The sequence below is a fragment of the Phalacrocorax aristotelis genome, chromosome 2 (assembly GCF_949628215.1).
Source record: "Phalacrocorax aristotelis chromosome 2, bGulAri2.1, whole genome shotgun sequence".
Taxonomy (NCBI): domain Eukaryota; kingdom Metazoa; phylum Chordata; class Aves; order Suliformes; family Phalacrocoracidae; genus Phalacrocorax; species Phalacrocorax aristotelis.
The window spans coordinates 55,961,147-55,979,375 of NC_134277.1; the positions used below are offsets into that span (position 1 = coordinate 55,961,147).

Consider the following 18,229-nt stretch of genomic DNA (forward strand, 5'->3'; position numbering starts at 1 on the left):
TCCTATTCAATAGATTCATTGATGATCTGGATGAGGGGACTGAGTGCACCCTCAGTAAGTTTGCAGATGACACCAAGCTGGGTGGAAGTGTCGATCTGCTGGAGGCCAGGAAGGTCCTATAGAGGGACCTGGACAGGCTGCATCAATGGATCGGAGCCAACGGTATGAGATTCAACAAGGCCAAGTGCCGGGTCCTGCACTTGGATCACAACAACCCCATGAAATGCTACAGGCTTGGGGAGGAGTGGCTGGAGAGCTGCCTGGAGGAGAAGGACCTGAGGGTGTTGGCTGACAGCCACCTGAACATGAGCCGGCAGTGTGCCCAGGCAGCCAAGAAGGCCAACAGCATCCTGGCTTGTAACAGGAATAGTGTCGCCAGCAGGAGCAGGGAAGTGATCGTGCCCCTGTACTTGGCACTGGTGAGGTCGCACCTCTAATCCTGTGTTGTTTTGGGCCCCTCACTACAAGGAGGACATCGAGGTGCTGGAGCTTGTCCAGAGAAGGGCAACAACGCTAGTGAAGGGTCTGGAGAACAAGGCTTCTGAGGAGCAGCTGAGGCAATTGGGGTTGTTTAGTCTGGAGAAGTGGAGGCTGAGGGGAGACATTATTGCTCTCTAGAACTACCTGAAAGGAGGTTGTAGCAAGGTGGGGGTCAGTCTCCTCTCCCTAGTAACAAGCGATCGGCGAGAGGAAATGGCCTCAAGCTGCGCCAGGGGAAGTTTAGGTTGAATATTAGGAAAAATGTCTTTACTGAAAGAGTGGTCAGGCACTGGAACAGGCTGACTAGAGAGGTGGTTGAGTCTCCATCCCTGGAGGTATTTAAAAGAAGGGTAGATGTGGTGCTTGAGGATATGGTTTTGTGGTGGACTTGGCAGTGATAGGTTAGCAGTTGGACTCGATGATCTAAGGGTCTTCTCCAACCTTAACGATTCTATGATTCTATGAAAAAGGAAGCAGTGAGTCACTAAGCATGTGTCTTGTGCCCGTCAACATCACCTCATCAATCGAGAAAGTTCCCAGTAGGGCAGGGACATCCCTGATGGTGAGAATCTGTGGTTCTTCGAATACCAACAAACAGTAGAAGACAGAACAACCTAGCACACCTAGTCTTTCTTGTCAGGGACTAAGCCTCTGGAAGGCAGAGAAAAGTATGTTCCTTACTTTAAAGTTGTTTGAAATTTGTTGGGAGTCTTTTGAGGCTTTCTTCTGAGAGCCAATTACACTCTAGAAAAGTAATCTTTTGCTTAAATGAGAGACAAAAAATATTATTGTGGATGGGTTTTTTAATATGCTTTTGACATTAGAAACTATGTTTCTGTGTTTTTTCTTAAAAGCAAATAAACTTTGTTGCCTAATATGGTTGTCAAATTACGGTGCATAAGGCAGTTTTTTAGAGAAGAAAAAATCCGTAACAGTTGCAAACACTATTTAAATTTTCTAAATAATCACAAGATGTAGCATGCATTCAAATAGCAAATATTATCAACCCTGGATGCTGAAAGAGTCAGAAGAGAAGAAAAGAAAAGCAAAAAATTGTTTTGATGATTTTGATGTTTCTGCACAATGTCACAAATAATTTTATTCAAAACATTTGAAAATGCCACATGTAAATTCACTTAGCAGAATTACAATAAGGTCCTCTACTTGATCTTTCACAAAAATAGACTCAGAGTTCCTACAAGGTCTGATGAAAAAAAAAATATATATATATACACATTGGAAACTTTGCCCTTTCATTGACCAACAATGCTGTATTAAATACTGTAGTAGTAATGTCCTTCATGTTTAGCATTCTCCCATAATGAGATATTTTACCCCCTAGAATTTTCCAGATTTCAATTTTTTTTTAGAAAACACAGAGTACGATAGGATCCTACTAAGTCAAAAGAAACTGAACTATTTACTATGTCTAGATGATTGTGACAAAACAGTATTCAGTCACAGCCCTTTACATCATTAAGAGGTGACATTAACAATTTCTTACAAAAAAAAAATCAGTGACATTAAAGAGGGCTACTAAGGTACTTTAAACGTATTACCTTAAGAATTGGTCATGAAATTCAACTGACAGACAACAGGATACTCACTCTGTAGCAAAGTGATTGGTATTGGAGAACAAAAAGGAAAGTTCTCCCTATGCTTCTATGTTGAAAAAAACACATGAGGAAAAACAATGTGCATTTGTAGAGTAATGAAGTTGTAGAAAGATCACGCAGTCTAAGGATGGGGCTGACATTCTTCTCAAAAGAAGGTACATGGACAACAGAGCTGCTACTGGAAAGTTCAAAAGAGAAAGAAGAAACAACTGGAGTCCCAGAAACAGCTGACAGAGTACTTAAGGCTTCATACTTTAAATGAAATTAATGTAATTGACAGCATGCATGTTACTGTTTGTGACTGCACAAGCATGTGTTTGATTTGTATGAGCTAATGGCATTCAAGGAGTAAATGACTGGACCATACAAGACCTTCTGTAGCTGAACCCATACTCCCAACTAAACTTTTTAGGTTATTCTGCACTAAGCTACAGAGTTACTGTAAGCTACAAGCTTGAAAGAATAACTGAATAAAATGGTCATGCTTTCCTCAGCTTTGAGCTTATAAAAATTAATCATGTGCGATACTACAATTGTTTAAAACTTCCATATTTCATCCATACTCCAAGCAACATTTCTTGTAGTAATGAACGCCTTCCACACCCATCTGATCTCTCTAAAAATTTAAGCAATGCTCCCTTCAAAGCAAAGTTATATACAGTGGATACAAAGGTGATGTGCAAAACATCCACGAGAGGTTTTTTTGGTTTCAGTCATGTCAGACAAGAAACTTTTCTAGACCTATGGAATAACAGCCCTGACACCACAATTTTTGCTGGTCTAGGCAAGCTACCTCACTTCTCATCCAGTGACAGAAACACAAAGGTACACCATGATTCCTGCCAAGGAAGGGGCCTCATCTTCCATAGCTCCACAGTTCCCACTGGAAACACTCCCAGTCACAAACAACCCAATAAGCACAGTACCAGAAGAAACAACATAAGACATACTTTTCAAGCCTTTGTAACATCCAAAAAGCCAGACTCAAAAGGCCATCTCAGTTACTCCCACAGCTACTGTAAAAACCTCTGGATTTCCAAATTATCTGCAGTTAAAATGGAAAGACAGGTAGAGAGAAGCGGAAGAAGGGCTATTAAACAGGGGGTAGACATCCAAGTCTTAGAGCAAAATCCCAAATGATGGCACTTCTCTCCAGTTTTTCCATCGGGCAGAGCTAGGGGTTAACTTTCAGCATTTAAGCCATAGGACTGCACCACCCATTTGGATGGGAGGTCCCATGGAGGGGAAGGAAACCTGTCCCCTGCATAGACGCTCACTCCTACCAAAATGTTAATTTTTACTTTGGATTTTGGAGTCTACATTTACAGCAGCCCAGTTCGTTTTGTACGAAACACAGGATTTCAGCTTCAGATTTAACAGGTGCAGTGACACCCTGCAAATACTAACGCACAGCTACCCAGATCTTTACTCTAAATTCCGTTGCTTCATTTCATTTCCCAAATAAGTCTTCTTTCATAGTCTGACAGTGACAACTAAAATGATGTAGTTAAAGTAATAAACAGGGAATTTTAAGTAGCCTGTCAAAATAAGTGACATTTATATCATCTTAGTCTTAAACTCTCATGTAAAGTTCCATTCAAAGTAACTTCTTCATTATACAATCAAATGATAAAAGTTACCTTCCCCATTGAAAGATGCTGCATTATCTCTCTCAGCCGTTACTGGGCTCTGCATCATTTCCAGCAACAGCATTTAGTGCTTAACAACAGCTGCTTCTTCATTAGAAATATTTTTCTTGTTAGCAATTAAACCCTTTCAAAAGCACGTCAAGTCAACAGAAACCTCTGACATTGTTGCAGCCTGCTGAGTTATCAACAAAACCAACAGGCCACTGACTGACCTTTGAGCAAGTGAGTTGCTTGCTCCAGAGGCTGGTGAGTGCTCTAACTTTAATACACCCAGGGGCAACAATACCACCACAGAAGAACTCCCCTTTTAATTTTTCAAGGTAGCACAGATGACCTAGTGATTTCGGATTTCTGCCACTGATTTAAATGTTTCTTTATGGTTTTTTATGCTACGCAATGTGAGACAATTAGAAAAAAATTGCGAGGCCAGGAAAGAAATACATGGTAAAAGGAAATGCTGTGAGGAGGGGCCTCTACTTAGTTTAATTCTTTCTGAAATTCCAGCAGTCTTGAATAGCTCACAAATGTTGCATACTAAAAGGACTTCAACTTCTATGCACTAATAGAAGCTTTAAAACACTATTTACATTGTTTTCTAGGCTCATGCATCACCTCTGAAACACCTCTTATGCATTAAACATTTATATCCACCCTACTTGTAAAAATAGGTGACGTTTCCCCTTCTCACAGAATATCACTGGCACGAGCCAAGAGTTCTTACCATTTTTGCTTTAAGCTTGATGTTTATTAGAAGACCAGAATGGGGACAGGTTTTCTTGCCCTTTGAAATGTTTCTGATTTGTTACTTAACTAAACATGTTTGTACAGCTTTCTTAATATCTACAAGTCCTTAATCCACAAGATGTCAGTTGAGGCAATAATTGTATTAATAAATTGTAGACAGTCTAAGAAGAAAAGAAAGATGGAGAGGCACTTGGAATTAACATGCTGTGAATCAGTCCTGCATCATCCTTTGTCAGTGGCATTAGCAGGCTTTTCTCCCCCCAACTTCTTGTTGCCTTTTAGTAATAATTTTCAGTGCATTTGACACATTTCATCTCACTCAATGCACTGAACCCTAATACAAGAGAACACCAGTTTGTCAAACATATGTTATTTGAGGATGCATATCAGTTAATCTTAGGTGGCTGACATTGTCAAAGACAGCCACACTGGCAAGGGCTAAAACACGCTAGGCAGGGAGGAAAGGGGGATCATGCAACAGCACAAGTGTGGCTGCTGAGATACCAGCACCATCCAAGGCCAAAGCCCCCAAGGCCAAAGCCCCCAAATTCCTGTCTCTCAGCTCTCCCCAAACCAAAAAGTCTCACACACAAGTTTCAAAGCACACATTTCCACTGCTGTTGACAAGAGGAGTTGCAAACCTGAAAAGACTAGTCATCCACCCGGCACAGGATCCAGCATCAGATATTTTAAGAGCAGGATGAGAGCAAGACTCTTCTAAAAACACTTTTCAGTTGTCTATGTTAGTTTCACAGAAGCCTCTGTGAATATTTACAGGTCAAAGTAGAGCACATGATCAAGTCTTTGCAGCACTAGGGCCAGTATTTGCAATTCGGGATACACACATTGTTTTGCTCCTATGGATATTACAGATTGAAGTCTTAAGGTTTTTTTAAACAACAAACAAAAAAGTATGTTACAATAGCAGAAATTCTAGGGATGCCAGGCTGTACATTTTGATGTTTCTGAAATCTGTTTTTAGCAATTTAAAATGTTAAATGCATTCAGTCTTCAACAGGAAGGCCATCATTCAAAAATTGGCCATTTTTGAGATTATGCAACGTACCTGTGAGTTTTCTCAAGGTTCACAGGAGCTGGAGACATGATAAAGTAATTATGCTGCTAAACCTCTGAGACCAGTGTCTATTTCTGTTTTACAATTAGGCTCAAATCCACACGAAGTCAATGTAAGTAAATGATTTATTATAAAAACAAAATTCTTATTTCTTCAATTTCCAAGCCCATTTATATTATTGAACATAGTTACATAAGATTAGGAAAGAAATATGGAAATCAAGAGGACTACAGTAACAGTAATGGTATTTTCTACATAGACTTAATATGAACTTGCAACTAAAATAAACTTTAAAAAAGGTTAAAATAAACCCTCACGCCCCATTCTGGTTTATTTCACATACTAATAGTATTTCAGATCTAGTGACTTTTAAAGTTTCCTGTGTATGGTTTGTTTTTTCTATTTACACATTTAACAGACTTAGATGTATAGAAAAGCAATTAATTTATTCCCCAACATGGCTTTAAAAAAAAAAACAAAACAAAAACCACCCTGAAAAATACAGATAAAGATTCAAATGCAGAACAATTCCTTGAATTACATAACTGATTCCTTTTGGACAAAGGGCTTCATGCTGCTATCGTTACTATTAATTTCTGCCATCTCATAAGACAGAAAACATCTGCTGAAAAGATTCTTTCAAACAGAAAAATATGTAAAAGTCTCTCCCAAGGTACGCTGTTTACTTCAAACAGTGCCAAGATTTCAGTAGTAATATTGCTTGCTCTTTAATGAGAGATTATTTTATTTACTCAGAACAATTTTTATACACTACTAATTTCCAGAAAGTAGTAACAACTGATACTTCTCCTATTTACAACTTCAAGGTAAAGCCGTATCTGCCATTCCACCACTGGAAATGCTTCTCAGAAGTAATTTGCTCATTTTGGACCCAACAAAGAACCCAAGAAAATACCATTAGAGAAAATACTCTTTGCCCCAGCACATTTACAAGGAATGCTTTGCATCTATAGGACTTCAGGAAGTGACTCACTTTCGTCTCAAGAAAGCGTTAGGTTTTATTTGGGATTTATGACATGGCAATGCTCAAATGCAAATCCCCCAGGATGAGAGACAGTAAAAAGATGCTGGTAGGGGAAAACAGAAGGAAGACCCCACCTAGTATTTTGATAGCGATGTCTCTGGTCTGCAGTCCAAGATCTTGAAATTTCAGATTAGAAGGAAAATATTCTGACATACAGCAGCCACTGCAGAACAAACTGTCTATGGGTTCAACAGCCAACAACATTCATTCAGAAAACTTCTCTGTTAAAGCAGCCAAGGATGTCACAGAGCTGCTTTGTTTCTCATGTAGGCAGCCCATTCTGTTCTACAACACTTAGTAGTTCCTTGGAAAACTTTTCTTTTAAAGACAACTGGTCCTAGATAAAAATCATTTTTCTTCAATCCATAAAACAAAAGAAGCACCCTTTCCACCTGATCCATGATATAATTTATCTGTTGCACTGGAGACATGTACGTTACAAAAAGAGACAGAAACATAAGAATAGAACCCAAGAAACACTTTTTTTCCTATTCTCCATCTCAAAAAGCAGTTCATAGTCAAGCAACATCTTAAAAAGAAATCATTGCCATGTCTATAAGACGACATGGCACAAAAATCTTCATCCTGAAGCAGGTCAAGTTTGGAAAATGGATAACCAAGTAAGCACTGCAGAGCAGAAAGTGCTTTATATAGCCCAACCTTAACTTCATCATAAGAAATCACCCTCCCAGCAGGCACTGGTAGGAATTTTCATTAAGGAAAAGCAATGAAAAGAATAGCAGGTTTGGGTGGGTGGGTATAAAGAGGATGTCGGGATTTTGTTTTATAGACTTTAGTAGACAAGAGGTCCCCTTGTTCCTTGCTCTAAACCTAGGCAGTGCCTTAAGTCTTTACAGAAAGCGGAGGATTTCACCTTTCAGAACCATCGTGGGAGAAAAGGCCGTTGGTGATGCACCCAGGAAAAAAAAAAAAGGCAGTTCTCCAAATGAACTCTTCCAAGTACCTGACACAGAGTGGAGTGAATACAAATGTAATACATTTAATGAGTGACTCAATAGAAAACCTCCACTTCATTTGAGTGAGTCTTTGAGTCAGTCTTTTACTGCAGAGATGGAAGAATTCAGGTATACTTTAATCCAGCCTGCCCCAAATGGATTACTGTGGAGAGAAAGAAACTGTATCTTTAGCAAGTAGCATCCATGTAAAATAAAAAAAACTGTAAGGGAGACACCAAAAGCTTTCCCTTTTTTGAAATGCAGTCAGCATCTCCTCTATGGGGATGATGAGCATACAAAGTTAAAATAAGTAGAAGATCATAATTAGCTTGACTTTCATTAATACCCAGTAAGGTCACTGTCAATCTCACCAATGCTATACATAAAATTTCCTCCAAAGGTTGTGCCTAGGAGTCTAGGTTTTGGCTGTGACTCACCCACCCCGCCCCCCACAACCTAGCACAATTGCATAATTAGATTTTTCAAAAATATAAACAAAACCTTTCACCCCTCCCATGCAGCTAGCTGTGTCAGCTTTGGAACATACATTCTCTTTGCAAACATGCCAACATCTTGTGATGAATACTCTGACAAATGCTGACACTGCTATGAAAAACCAATGCTTGGCTACTAGATTTTATGACAATGCCAGGAGAAAAAAAAAAATACTAGTTCTCTTCCTCCCACCTCCCATGGAAGGCAGGGAATTTGAAAATGAGATATTAAAAATCAAAACAAAAATTATCCAACAAATATCCACAACTGAAAGGAACATTTAATACTCTAGAACAAAGCTTTAACTTTAGCATTTCATTCACCCTCCAATATCAGGAACCACAATGCAGAAAAAGTCTGCTGCTTCTCCTTCAATCAATACAATCCCTTAATAGTCGCACTTCAAAACATTCACATAAAATATTAGCACTATATATTTGCAGTAGATAAACTGAACCAGCAAGGCAATCAATCAATTTTCAATTACTTGTGGCAACTAGATAAGATGATAGCGCACACTAACGACTGACAATAGCCACCTAATGAGCAGGCCCATGTGTTATGGAAGTCATGAGCCTCTGGGTTACATAATTAATAATACATATTGATGATTCTAAGTGGCTATTTCCTCTTCTGTCTTCAAAAACAATGTTTATTCTATGTATACTGAGATGTGCTCGTCACAAAACCATCCAGTTGTAACTTCTTTTTGCAAGAAGTTACATACGCTGCCTGTTATGTTATGGGGAGGGAGTTCAAGAAATGCATTAGTAAAATTTCAGGTGTAGCAAAAGCATTAACTTATTTATTACTTAGTACATTGCAGCATTTTTCCATCCCAGTAGATGTGTTCTGAATAACGTCATACTTACAACATCAAACTTCTGTGTGATGTTCCCCTGGACATCAAGTAAATAAACTTTGCCATAATGTGTTCCCAGTGCCAAAAACTGTAAAAGAGACAGGCTGATTACATAAACAGAAAGACACTGCAACCAACTACAGAAATGCTAAATGAACTCAGGGATGTTTAGCAGATTAATGATTAGCAGCACCAGGGAAAAAACCCACCAACTTCTAGAAACAAACGTTAATTTAACTGCACCTAAAGAAAAAAACAGGGCTTCAAGCCCATATGACTGTGATAGTGCAAGTTAGCTGTCAGAATGAGTCATGAGGACCCTCATCCACTGACAACTAATGGTGTGTCTGCAGTCCGTACACACTGCCTGATCGACTGTGGCAGCAAATTAAAAATGCAGCGTGAAAGCAAGGACCAACACAGACCTGAAATAGTTCCTAGATCCTTTCTGCATCTTTGTTTCAATCATAATGGTTTCCTTTAGGCTTTACTTTCAGTTGCCCTTCACTGTTAACGTAAAACCAAGACATTCAAACATAGCAAAAGGCCACCAGGAAGCCACTGGTAAAATACTGCTGAATTATGGAAGGTCTCTGATGCATTTAAAGCACACAGATAACCACTGTTGTTTGTTTTCCTTCACACAGTAACACTCTTACTTTGAACACTCTCAAGGCAAATACAGTTTTCCTTGGAAATCTCAGGAGTATTCTTTTAAAAAATAGTAGCAAAATAAAGAAATCTCCACACAAATGCCTGCTATCGCAAACTTATTTTGATACAAACAAGAAGGGAATTGATTCTGAGCAATCTGCTGTTAATTGAGCCATGTGAACAACACCTAAACAGAAAAGGAAGAACTTCGGTACTACCTGATTTATGACAGTGGTTTCTTTTATTCCCTCCCTCCTTTCAGCATTACTCAAATAGTCTAGGTTCCTCAATTCTCTGTATTTCACTGCATGTGAGCATGCTTCATTGCAACCTATAATGAAATGCTCAAATTTACAGGCACTGCTAAGCGTGTCAGTCAGGCAGCACAATCTTTAAAAAATAACCTTACAGAAAGTCAAGGTTTAAAAGGATTTATCAAAATGGAATTGCTTAAAATGAAATTTCAGTTCAGGCACTTAAAATATGAAGCTACATTAAAAGGAGTCAAAAAAGGGAAAGAAGGGGTTCATTAGAAATTCATCCCCTGCAATGCCTTTCACTCCTGCAAGGTTGCCTTTTTTCAGGAAGAAAAAAGTCCCCCGGGTAAAAAAATCAATACTGGTTAATAAAACATCAGGTGTGCAGACATAACTAGGTATGACTATTCCACTGCACAGGCCTGCTTGAATGCACCAGGTGCCATGACGATTAGTCATCCAGTGCAGACAGCAAGCCTGGTGAAAATATGATGCTTTAGCAGTGAAAAGAAAAAAAAAATCTGGGGGGAAATTAGTCTGAATACAGAAGCCAGATTTTCAGGATTCCCAGCAAAGTTAAACTGCTTTAATCAGAGGCATAGTTTACATAGTACTGTATAATTTTGCTACTGATGACTCTTTAGCTGAGTTTCCCCTGCTCTTGCGCGGGGGAGAATATCAAACCAAACCCAGAAGAAAACAGAAAACACCCTTGCAAAACCTATAGCCCAGCTCCATTTTTAAGCTCTCTGTTCTAAGAGACCTATTCCTAAAAGACTCCAGTAGCTGGCTTCTAACAACGTTGATCCTTCTCATAAATAGTGTATCTAGTTTGCTGGAAAACTAAAAGTGCTGGGATGCTTAAACAGCTTTCCTGTATTGTCACTCTTTGTGACATTAAAAGCTGTATCCGCACACATCCTTATAGAAAAATCCTGTTCATCTCTTGGCTTTCAAAATTTACCTGAGCTTCAGGAAAAAAGGTAACACAAACAAGCCACTGACCAGGAGAAAATGCTTGACAATTTTCCAAATATCTGTGTAATTCTAAGTTGTCAAAAAACATTTTTAAAAGACTTATTGTTTTCATTTGCACAGTTAAAATACAGGCTTCATCTTAAGAGCCTCTTGAGCCATGGCAACAGTCCTTTGAGCAAATGAAACACAGCACAAGTCAATCTGAAAATATAGCCAAATAATAGAGATAGAACCCTCAACAGTAACTGTTAAGGAGCTGTTACTGGTTGTGAAAAATTATACATTCAGAAAACCGCTTTTCTGTTTTACATACTAATAGTTACTTGACAAATCATTAACTCATACTTTCAGATGCTCTTCAGCATTCCTCGATATTTTAAAATATTGTTCAGTATTTATAAAAGAGGAGAAAACTCAGAAAATTAGAAAGTAATTGTTTAAGTCACTAAAGAAACATATAAAGTTTCTTCCTTGTAAGAACAAATGCATGATTCTTTGTAAATTTTCTTTGCTTTGCAGTGTCCCTCATTTTCTCCCTCTACTTTTGTAGGTCTCAAACCTTACCAGTATCAGAGCATGCACATTCCCTCTCCTTGTTTTTAACATATTGAATCAGGGAAGGGGAACAGGGAAGTGTTAGTATGACACTCCCCAAAAAACCCCAACCAAATTAAAAACAAATATTGTAATTACTTTCTTCTACACTGTATTAACAAACTGGGCTGTCTTCCACAGCTGAATATATGCTAAGATGGCCCCTAGCATGACCAAGTCTGACTTCAGTGATTCAGGCTGTACAAATAAGCACACTATACACCAATTTCCTTTCTGAATAAAGAAAAATTGGGACTGTATCCTAATTCTAGTTCATAATACTGTCCATAATTAAAATTGAGTAGTCATTTTCCCAGTAGCTTATGAAAACATCCTTCAATGTTCAATTCACTGCACCTTGAATTCTTACCTCATTTTCTCACTGAGAAAGTGTGCACTGTTCAACACAAGTTTACCATGAATTTTGTTTATATTGTTGTTGGCTTGCACTGCTCCTCTAGATTTGGCAGCAGTTCTACACAGAAATATATTGATGCATTATAAGCACAGATAAATACATAAAACCAAGAAGAAGTTATATCTCTGCCACAAAGTCACATAATACCTTTTCATGCACCGTCATGCAGCTGGCTGCATCCTTCTGGAGAATTTCGGTCACTCCATTAGAAAGCCGTTCATACTTCAGCTTAGGTTCTTCTTCACTCTCATCTTCCTAAATTTTTAAGAGTGTAAGGAAAAGGGAACAAGAAAAAACACAACATTTAGAAGTTTATTTTAAATTAAAACAAATTAAAAGATACCCCAAAACTATCACACAGCAACAAGCGAAGATGGGTCGTTATTATCTCTTAAAAACAGCCATTACAATCAAAAGCCAATCTTTCACATATTTATCACTGGAGGGGACTTGGGTTGTGCTTTTCTGTTATTAATTTCTCTTTTTACTCCAAAGTTCTGGGTGCAAACAAAGACTGTATAGCAGCATAACAATTCAGCTGTAAGAGGCACTTAGTTGATATCTAAAAAGCAAGAAAAAAATGTACACCTGTACTTCGTTACATAAAGTTAGTAATTTTAATTTAGAAGAAAAATTAAAAAGGGATGGATATGGAAGAACAGATAATGATAAAATAAAGTCTGCCAATGTAGCCACAATTAACTCTAAGCTGAAGCATGCAGGTTACAAGAAACTTCAAGACCTTTACAAGATGCTGCACCTCTGTACGAAGGATAGAGGCAAAATGCTGTGAACAAAAATAAAAAGAATCCACTACGAATAAGTTAATTGTATAAAATGCACCAACAGGTTTATGTTTAAAAAAATAGACTATAAATATGTTGTTGTAAAGCTGTCTGGGAAAAGGATCCAGACACAACATATTCCTATATCATCTGCATGTGAGGAACTTTTTCTGGTAAATACCAAAGCTTTTCTCTCCTTTTCAAGCATGTTAGGTATTATCACCCAACCACTACGTAGATGCAAAGAAAGACAATGCGCCTATTGGCTCAGAGTCAAGAGAGAGGAGACTGAGCTAAAAACACAAGCAGCAAATTCATTGATAAAAGAACACCCAACACATTTATCTCTTAGGAAAAGAAAATCCAAGGCCCAAAATAGTTCCCTCATAATAGGTATCTACCTGTAACAGATGGTCTACTGAAATACAATGCCAGAGAGAGATTCCATAAGCTTCAGTAAGCCTCAGTTAATACTATACATGCATAGACATACTCAAATCCATACATATCCCTTGGTCCTCACTGGGAAACAGTATGCCTGCAATAATAGTCTCCTATGCTCACTATTAGTTCTAATGAACACATCAACGTTGAGTGTGTTTCCCACATAAAACATGTCTTTCATTCCTAAGCAACCAGAATATACCAGTGCAGTGCTCTAGTAAAGGAGCACCTTTACTTCCCATCAACCACCGCTTTCCAATCCCTAGACTAGAAAAATAAAATGCACAATGTCAGCCTATGGCAGAACAACAGTATTTGTGCAACATTTTCTCGTAGGTGATGATGTGAAAAAATACATTTAGAAAAGAGACATGTAATAAAATATATTTTGTTTAAACTGCCTTTGGAGTACTAAAGCCAGTCTCTCTAAAGTTAAATGTTATGTCCATTTCCCATGCATGCTACCATCACTGTAATATGTGCATACCCTCATACAAAACAGATGAGCGCCATACAGACCTGTGGAAACATTCAAATTTCGCCCCATGCTTACATAAATATGCTGCAAAGAGAGGCCCTTTTAAAATGTTATTTGAGAGTTATATGACAGCATACAAAAGAGATTAATATAGGGATGTCAGCGGTCCATGACGTAGCAGTCTGAAGTGAGGTGTCAAAACGTCCAAAATGTCCAAAAGAAACAATTTTATTCAGTAAATCTAACACTGAACAAAGTTGTTACTAGACAGAATGACAATGTCAAATTACAGGGCTGTATATAAATCAGCCAAATTCCTTGTGCCTAGAGATCCTTAATAAATGACTACGGGGTAGAGGGAGGAGTAAAGTCAAAGGAAAAAAAGCATACATGTGATGGAAGGAGGGCATAAGGAAGTACGTGTCCATTTTCCAGCAATTAATACATTACTGCGTTTTATACATTGCTTACAAAGATTATACTCGAAATGCATGGGTAATCACTGAAAATTTCAGAAAAGTAAAAACTGAACTCCAGTCATCTAGTTTTTGTAAGATCCCATATGTTGCTGGAGTCTGGACATTAAGTGTGCACCAATGTGAAAAAGTTAATTCTAGTCTCTCAAATAGTTTGCATAAAAGCATTCATCCATGGGCCATTAGATAAAGTTACTGTAAATAAGTTTTGCCTGTCTCATATATGAGTGAAAATTAAGTAATTTTTCCTGCACACGCATATACAAAAAACACGTATTTTCAAAAGTCAGTGCACCGAAGCATCCTGCTAGGCTTCAAAAAAAGTAAATAAAATTAAAACTTCCAATATTAGGCACGATGTTGTACACATTTCGTGCTTTCTTGACAGGTATCTTTTCTGTTAAGTAGAAGTCAATTTAAAGGTGAATTGAAATGGGGCGGGAGATCTTGCTGTAAACAAAATGAAATGAAAAAGGAGATTTGCAAAACTGCAAGATTTCTCTATTGCTTCAGACTCTGCCTCATATTAAATGCATTTAATGGTCTCTTATTCAGAGTTTAATAATTTTAAAGGTATTTTTCCATCAGGAAAAGCTTTTATGCAGTCTGAACTTCTAAAGTAAACACAAGCCAGTGTTAATAAAAAGCAAATCAATAATTTTTGTTAAATTTTAATAATCCTTAAAACCTACAAATAAAACCATCAGCAGTCTGAGTTGAGATGACAGTTAGCTGTGTTTCTATGACAACCTAGAGGAATAGTAAAAGTCCTGACTTGCAGCAAAGCTAAGATATAAACAGTGACATTTACCCCATACAGGAAAACGCACAGCTTTCCTGTTTTAAGGGGAGGGGGATCAATTTCTCAACTAACATGGATTTTTACTAAGTGTATGGCACTTTAATTAAAGATAAGTCCTTTAAACCATCCTAGAAGACATTTGAAAAGAAATTTTATAGCACTGCTTCTTGTACCATCGCTTAACACTTCTAATTTTCTGCTTAAAAAAAAAACAAAGCAAAACAAGCTGAACAACACTGAATTATGAAATTCTTGTCAAATATGTTAAGAGGAAAAGAAATATATATTGCATGAAACATGTAAAGTGCTCCACATGTGACTGACTTAAATTCTGAAAGGGACAGAGAGACCCACAGAGCTGACAGGAGGAAGCTACCTTCGTGGTGTTTTAAAATAAAGACCATTTTTCAACCACAAGAATGCTAATTTGAAACACATATTCCATCTAGTTTTCTACTTGCCTTTTACTGCTGAAGGTAGCAGTCAAATTGTTAAAAGTACACTTTAAAGAACAGGTATCCATAATCTTTTCCCACTGAAAGCACATTTCCAATGGAATGAAATACTCTAAATTAACCAGTAAGACTAATACAAATCCCTTCCTACTAAGAGCTCTTCCATTTGTCACTGCTGAACTCCAGAATTGAAAACAAACACCTCTTCCCACACCTAACAGCTAGTAGGTCTGAAACTCACTACCAACTCTTCTGTAGCAGACTTACAAAACCGAGGAAAACTGCAAACATGCAATAAACTCTCAAAAGGCCAGTGCCACAGCGAGGGATGCTCATCTGCCTTTCTGAATGCAGGTTCGCAGCCTTCTTCAGATATTCTGCCCCGCCTCTCCCAGCTTTGCCTACAGGAAGAAATGCGGTGGAATCGCAAGTACAAAAAAATAAATCTTCAATCAGTCCTCACAAAGAAAATTTCCAGAAGGAACCTGTGGGCAGCTCCCGGAGTTATTCCATTAGCCCACATTTGCTCCTGCAGCAGAGGATCTGCCCACAGGACAGTCTGTCACATGAACTACATGCTCTACTGATTGCGGATACTCTAATTACGTTACGGGCACTGACAGCAAAGTGTCATCCTTCCTGCAAGATTTGCCCTCGAAGTTTTTCAAAGCCTTTATGGAAATAAATGGTGCATACATTATAAGGCAAGTGCCTTTCCTCTTTGCTGCACATCTTCTGTCCAGTCCCAGCTAGAATTCCAATTACTAGAGGTCACCATTCCAGCCTTGTTTGCGCCTGCAAGTTTTGACCCTGCAAAGCATTTAAACTCAAATACAAAGATAATAGAAAGATATGTGAGGTCCATCACTCAAGCAATTTCAAAGGAGCTACACTCTCACTCTATCACAACAAGGCCCCGGTGTCACAGGTGTTCCTAAAAGGCCATGTCTTGAAAAAAGACAAAGCAAACAAACAAAACCCACAGCTCATTTTCATTTTTTTCATGTTTGCTTTCAAGTTCATTTCAGAGATTATAAGAAAAATGTTAAATTAGCTCAATTTCCTCCTAGCTTAGAGGCCATAAAAAGTGCTCTGCCTCTGCATACCTGCATAGTTAATGTTTAGGACACACTCTAAAATTTCATTTAAAAAAACAACAAAACAAAAAAAACAACCAAAAAAACCACTCTGCTGCCAAAGTGCAAACCCAACATTCCTGCTAAAAAGTGAGAAGCTACTTAGCAATTTGTGAGAATAGCTTTTCATGACATTTAATACAGGCCAGATCTTTGGAAACCCATGTAAAAACCTACTAAGAAATCAGCATTTTTATTTAAAGTCATCACTACCATGCAGAAGAAAAAAATAAACTAATTAGTTAAATCTCCAGAATTATTAGTTTACAAACTATGTGAAAATCTCTAGTAGAGCCAAAAAAATCAAGTCCATTTATTTTTGAGTTAAAATAAAGGTTCACTGAAAATCCTCAGTCATGCAAAAGTGAAGAAATGCTCCTTAGTGCTCTGCTGGTGGCAGCTACACCTATTACAGAAATTCAATGTCAAATACAAAAAACACCCACACAAACAAACAAACCCACCATAAAAAGACCTCAGGCCCCAGAACACAGTCTCAAGGAAGAATAACTTAATTCTCTTCTACATGTACCGAAAGTGCATCAAAATACCCAGCAGAACTCAGCTGCCAAGATCATGTATTACCTTTTTGGTCTTGACATCCTGACTTGATCCAAAGCATAACCCTCTCCAACTGTTAGTATTTTAATGGAAATTATGTCTTAATCAGGGGGTTGGACTGGTTGTCTCAGTTCTGTTTTTGAGGACCTGTGGGATGGTGGACTGGGAAGGATCTTTCCTCTACAAATCCCCTAAGCCACTCATTGCTCCAATGACAATTATCTGAGGGGCTGGTACCCTGCTGAGGAGCAGAATGGGTGCCTTCTAACCACACTCCTATGAAAGATGCATCATCAGTGGGGATTTACAGCATGGCCTGACCCCCAGGCCATCCACTAACCCCTCCTATCATGAACATTGCCTGGGAGGGCAGGACTGCACCAGGGAGGGCATGCAAACCTCAGTTTGGACAAGGGGTCCCAACAAGCGCCTTATAAACTTCAGGATAACTCTCACACGATTTCCATGAGGATCCAACAAAAGATACAGCTAAAATTTTTTATTTAATCTTCACCTCATTACCATATGTGGGAATTGTACCACATGGGCCCAGAAAAGAAATTATTTTCAGTCTTTATCCTCTCCAGTTCCGATCCCAGACCTTTGTTAGGACCTGACTACCTTGCTTCATTCAGGGTCAAGAGATACTGATACACTAATTTATAAATGAACCCCAAATTCTTCAGAGAAGATACTTACCTAACACTGAGTCCCTCAGACAAGCAGGTTCACTGTTCCATTAATTTGCCATCTCTAGTTCTCTCTACCCAGATCGTATTTAGGCTAAATGTAGCCCAGATAACCTGGTAATCCAGATGACCAGACACCAGTCTCCATATTCCTATACCACACCAGGAATACCCATGGGTATCATTTCTCACTTCCTGCTTTACCAAATATATTTACTTTTTCTAATATTTGTATGCTAAAACAGTGAGACTTCCCATATTTTTTGCACCTAAAGGCACTAACTAGGCCTGACACACTGTATAATTTCTCCAACCTGGAAATAATGCTTCAGTTTAGACACCCTTGCTCAGCTAGGACAATGAGCAGTTTCTTCAGCCTGGCCTGAAGGGCAAGGCAAGATGCAGGCACAGAAATTCTATACTGCAGCTCTGCAGGGCTGGCTCTGCTCACTGGGCTACTCTGGATTTTGGGATGCCAATGGAAAAGTAAACAAGTGACTCTGCTTGCCACAATACTACATCAGACAGAGGTTGAAGGGGGTGGCCTGACTTTAAAGCACCAGCCAATCCTGCCTACAAT

General features: G+C 38.4%; 1 protein-coding gene across 4 annotated transcripts in view; it reads right to left on the minus strand.

Annotated features, from left to right (window-relative positions):
• Positions 1-18,229, minus strand: part of VPS41 (VPS41 subunit of HOPS complex) — a 111,240-nt gene that overhangs the window by 79,031 nt on the left and 13,980 nt on the right. For 3 of the 4 annotated variants that reach the window (XM_075083678.1, XM_075083677.1, XM_075083679.1), the window contains exons 3-4: positions 11,971-12,078; positions 8,933-9,010 (exon numbers count right to left, since the gene is read on the minus strand). In XM_075083678.1, coding sequence (XP_074939779.1) covers positions 8,933-9,010; positions 11,971-12,078 — 186 coding nt within the window. Of the gene's footprint in view, positions 1-5,130; positions 5,156-8,932; positions 9,011-11,970; positions 12,079-18,229 lie in introns of those variants that run through there. The other variant, XM_075083680.1, reaches the window with a different exon arrangement.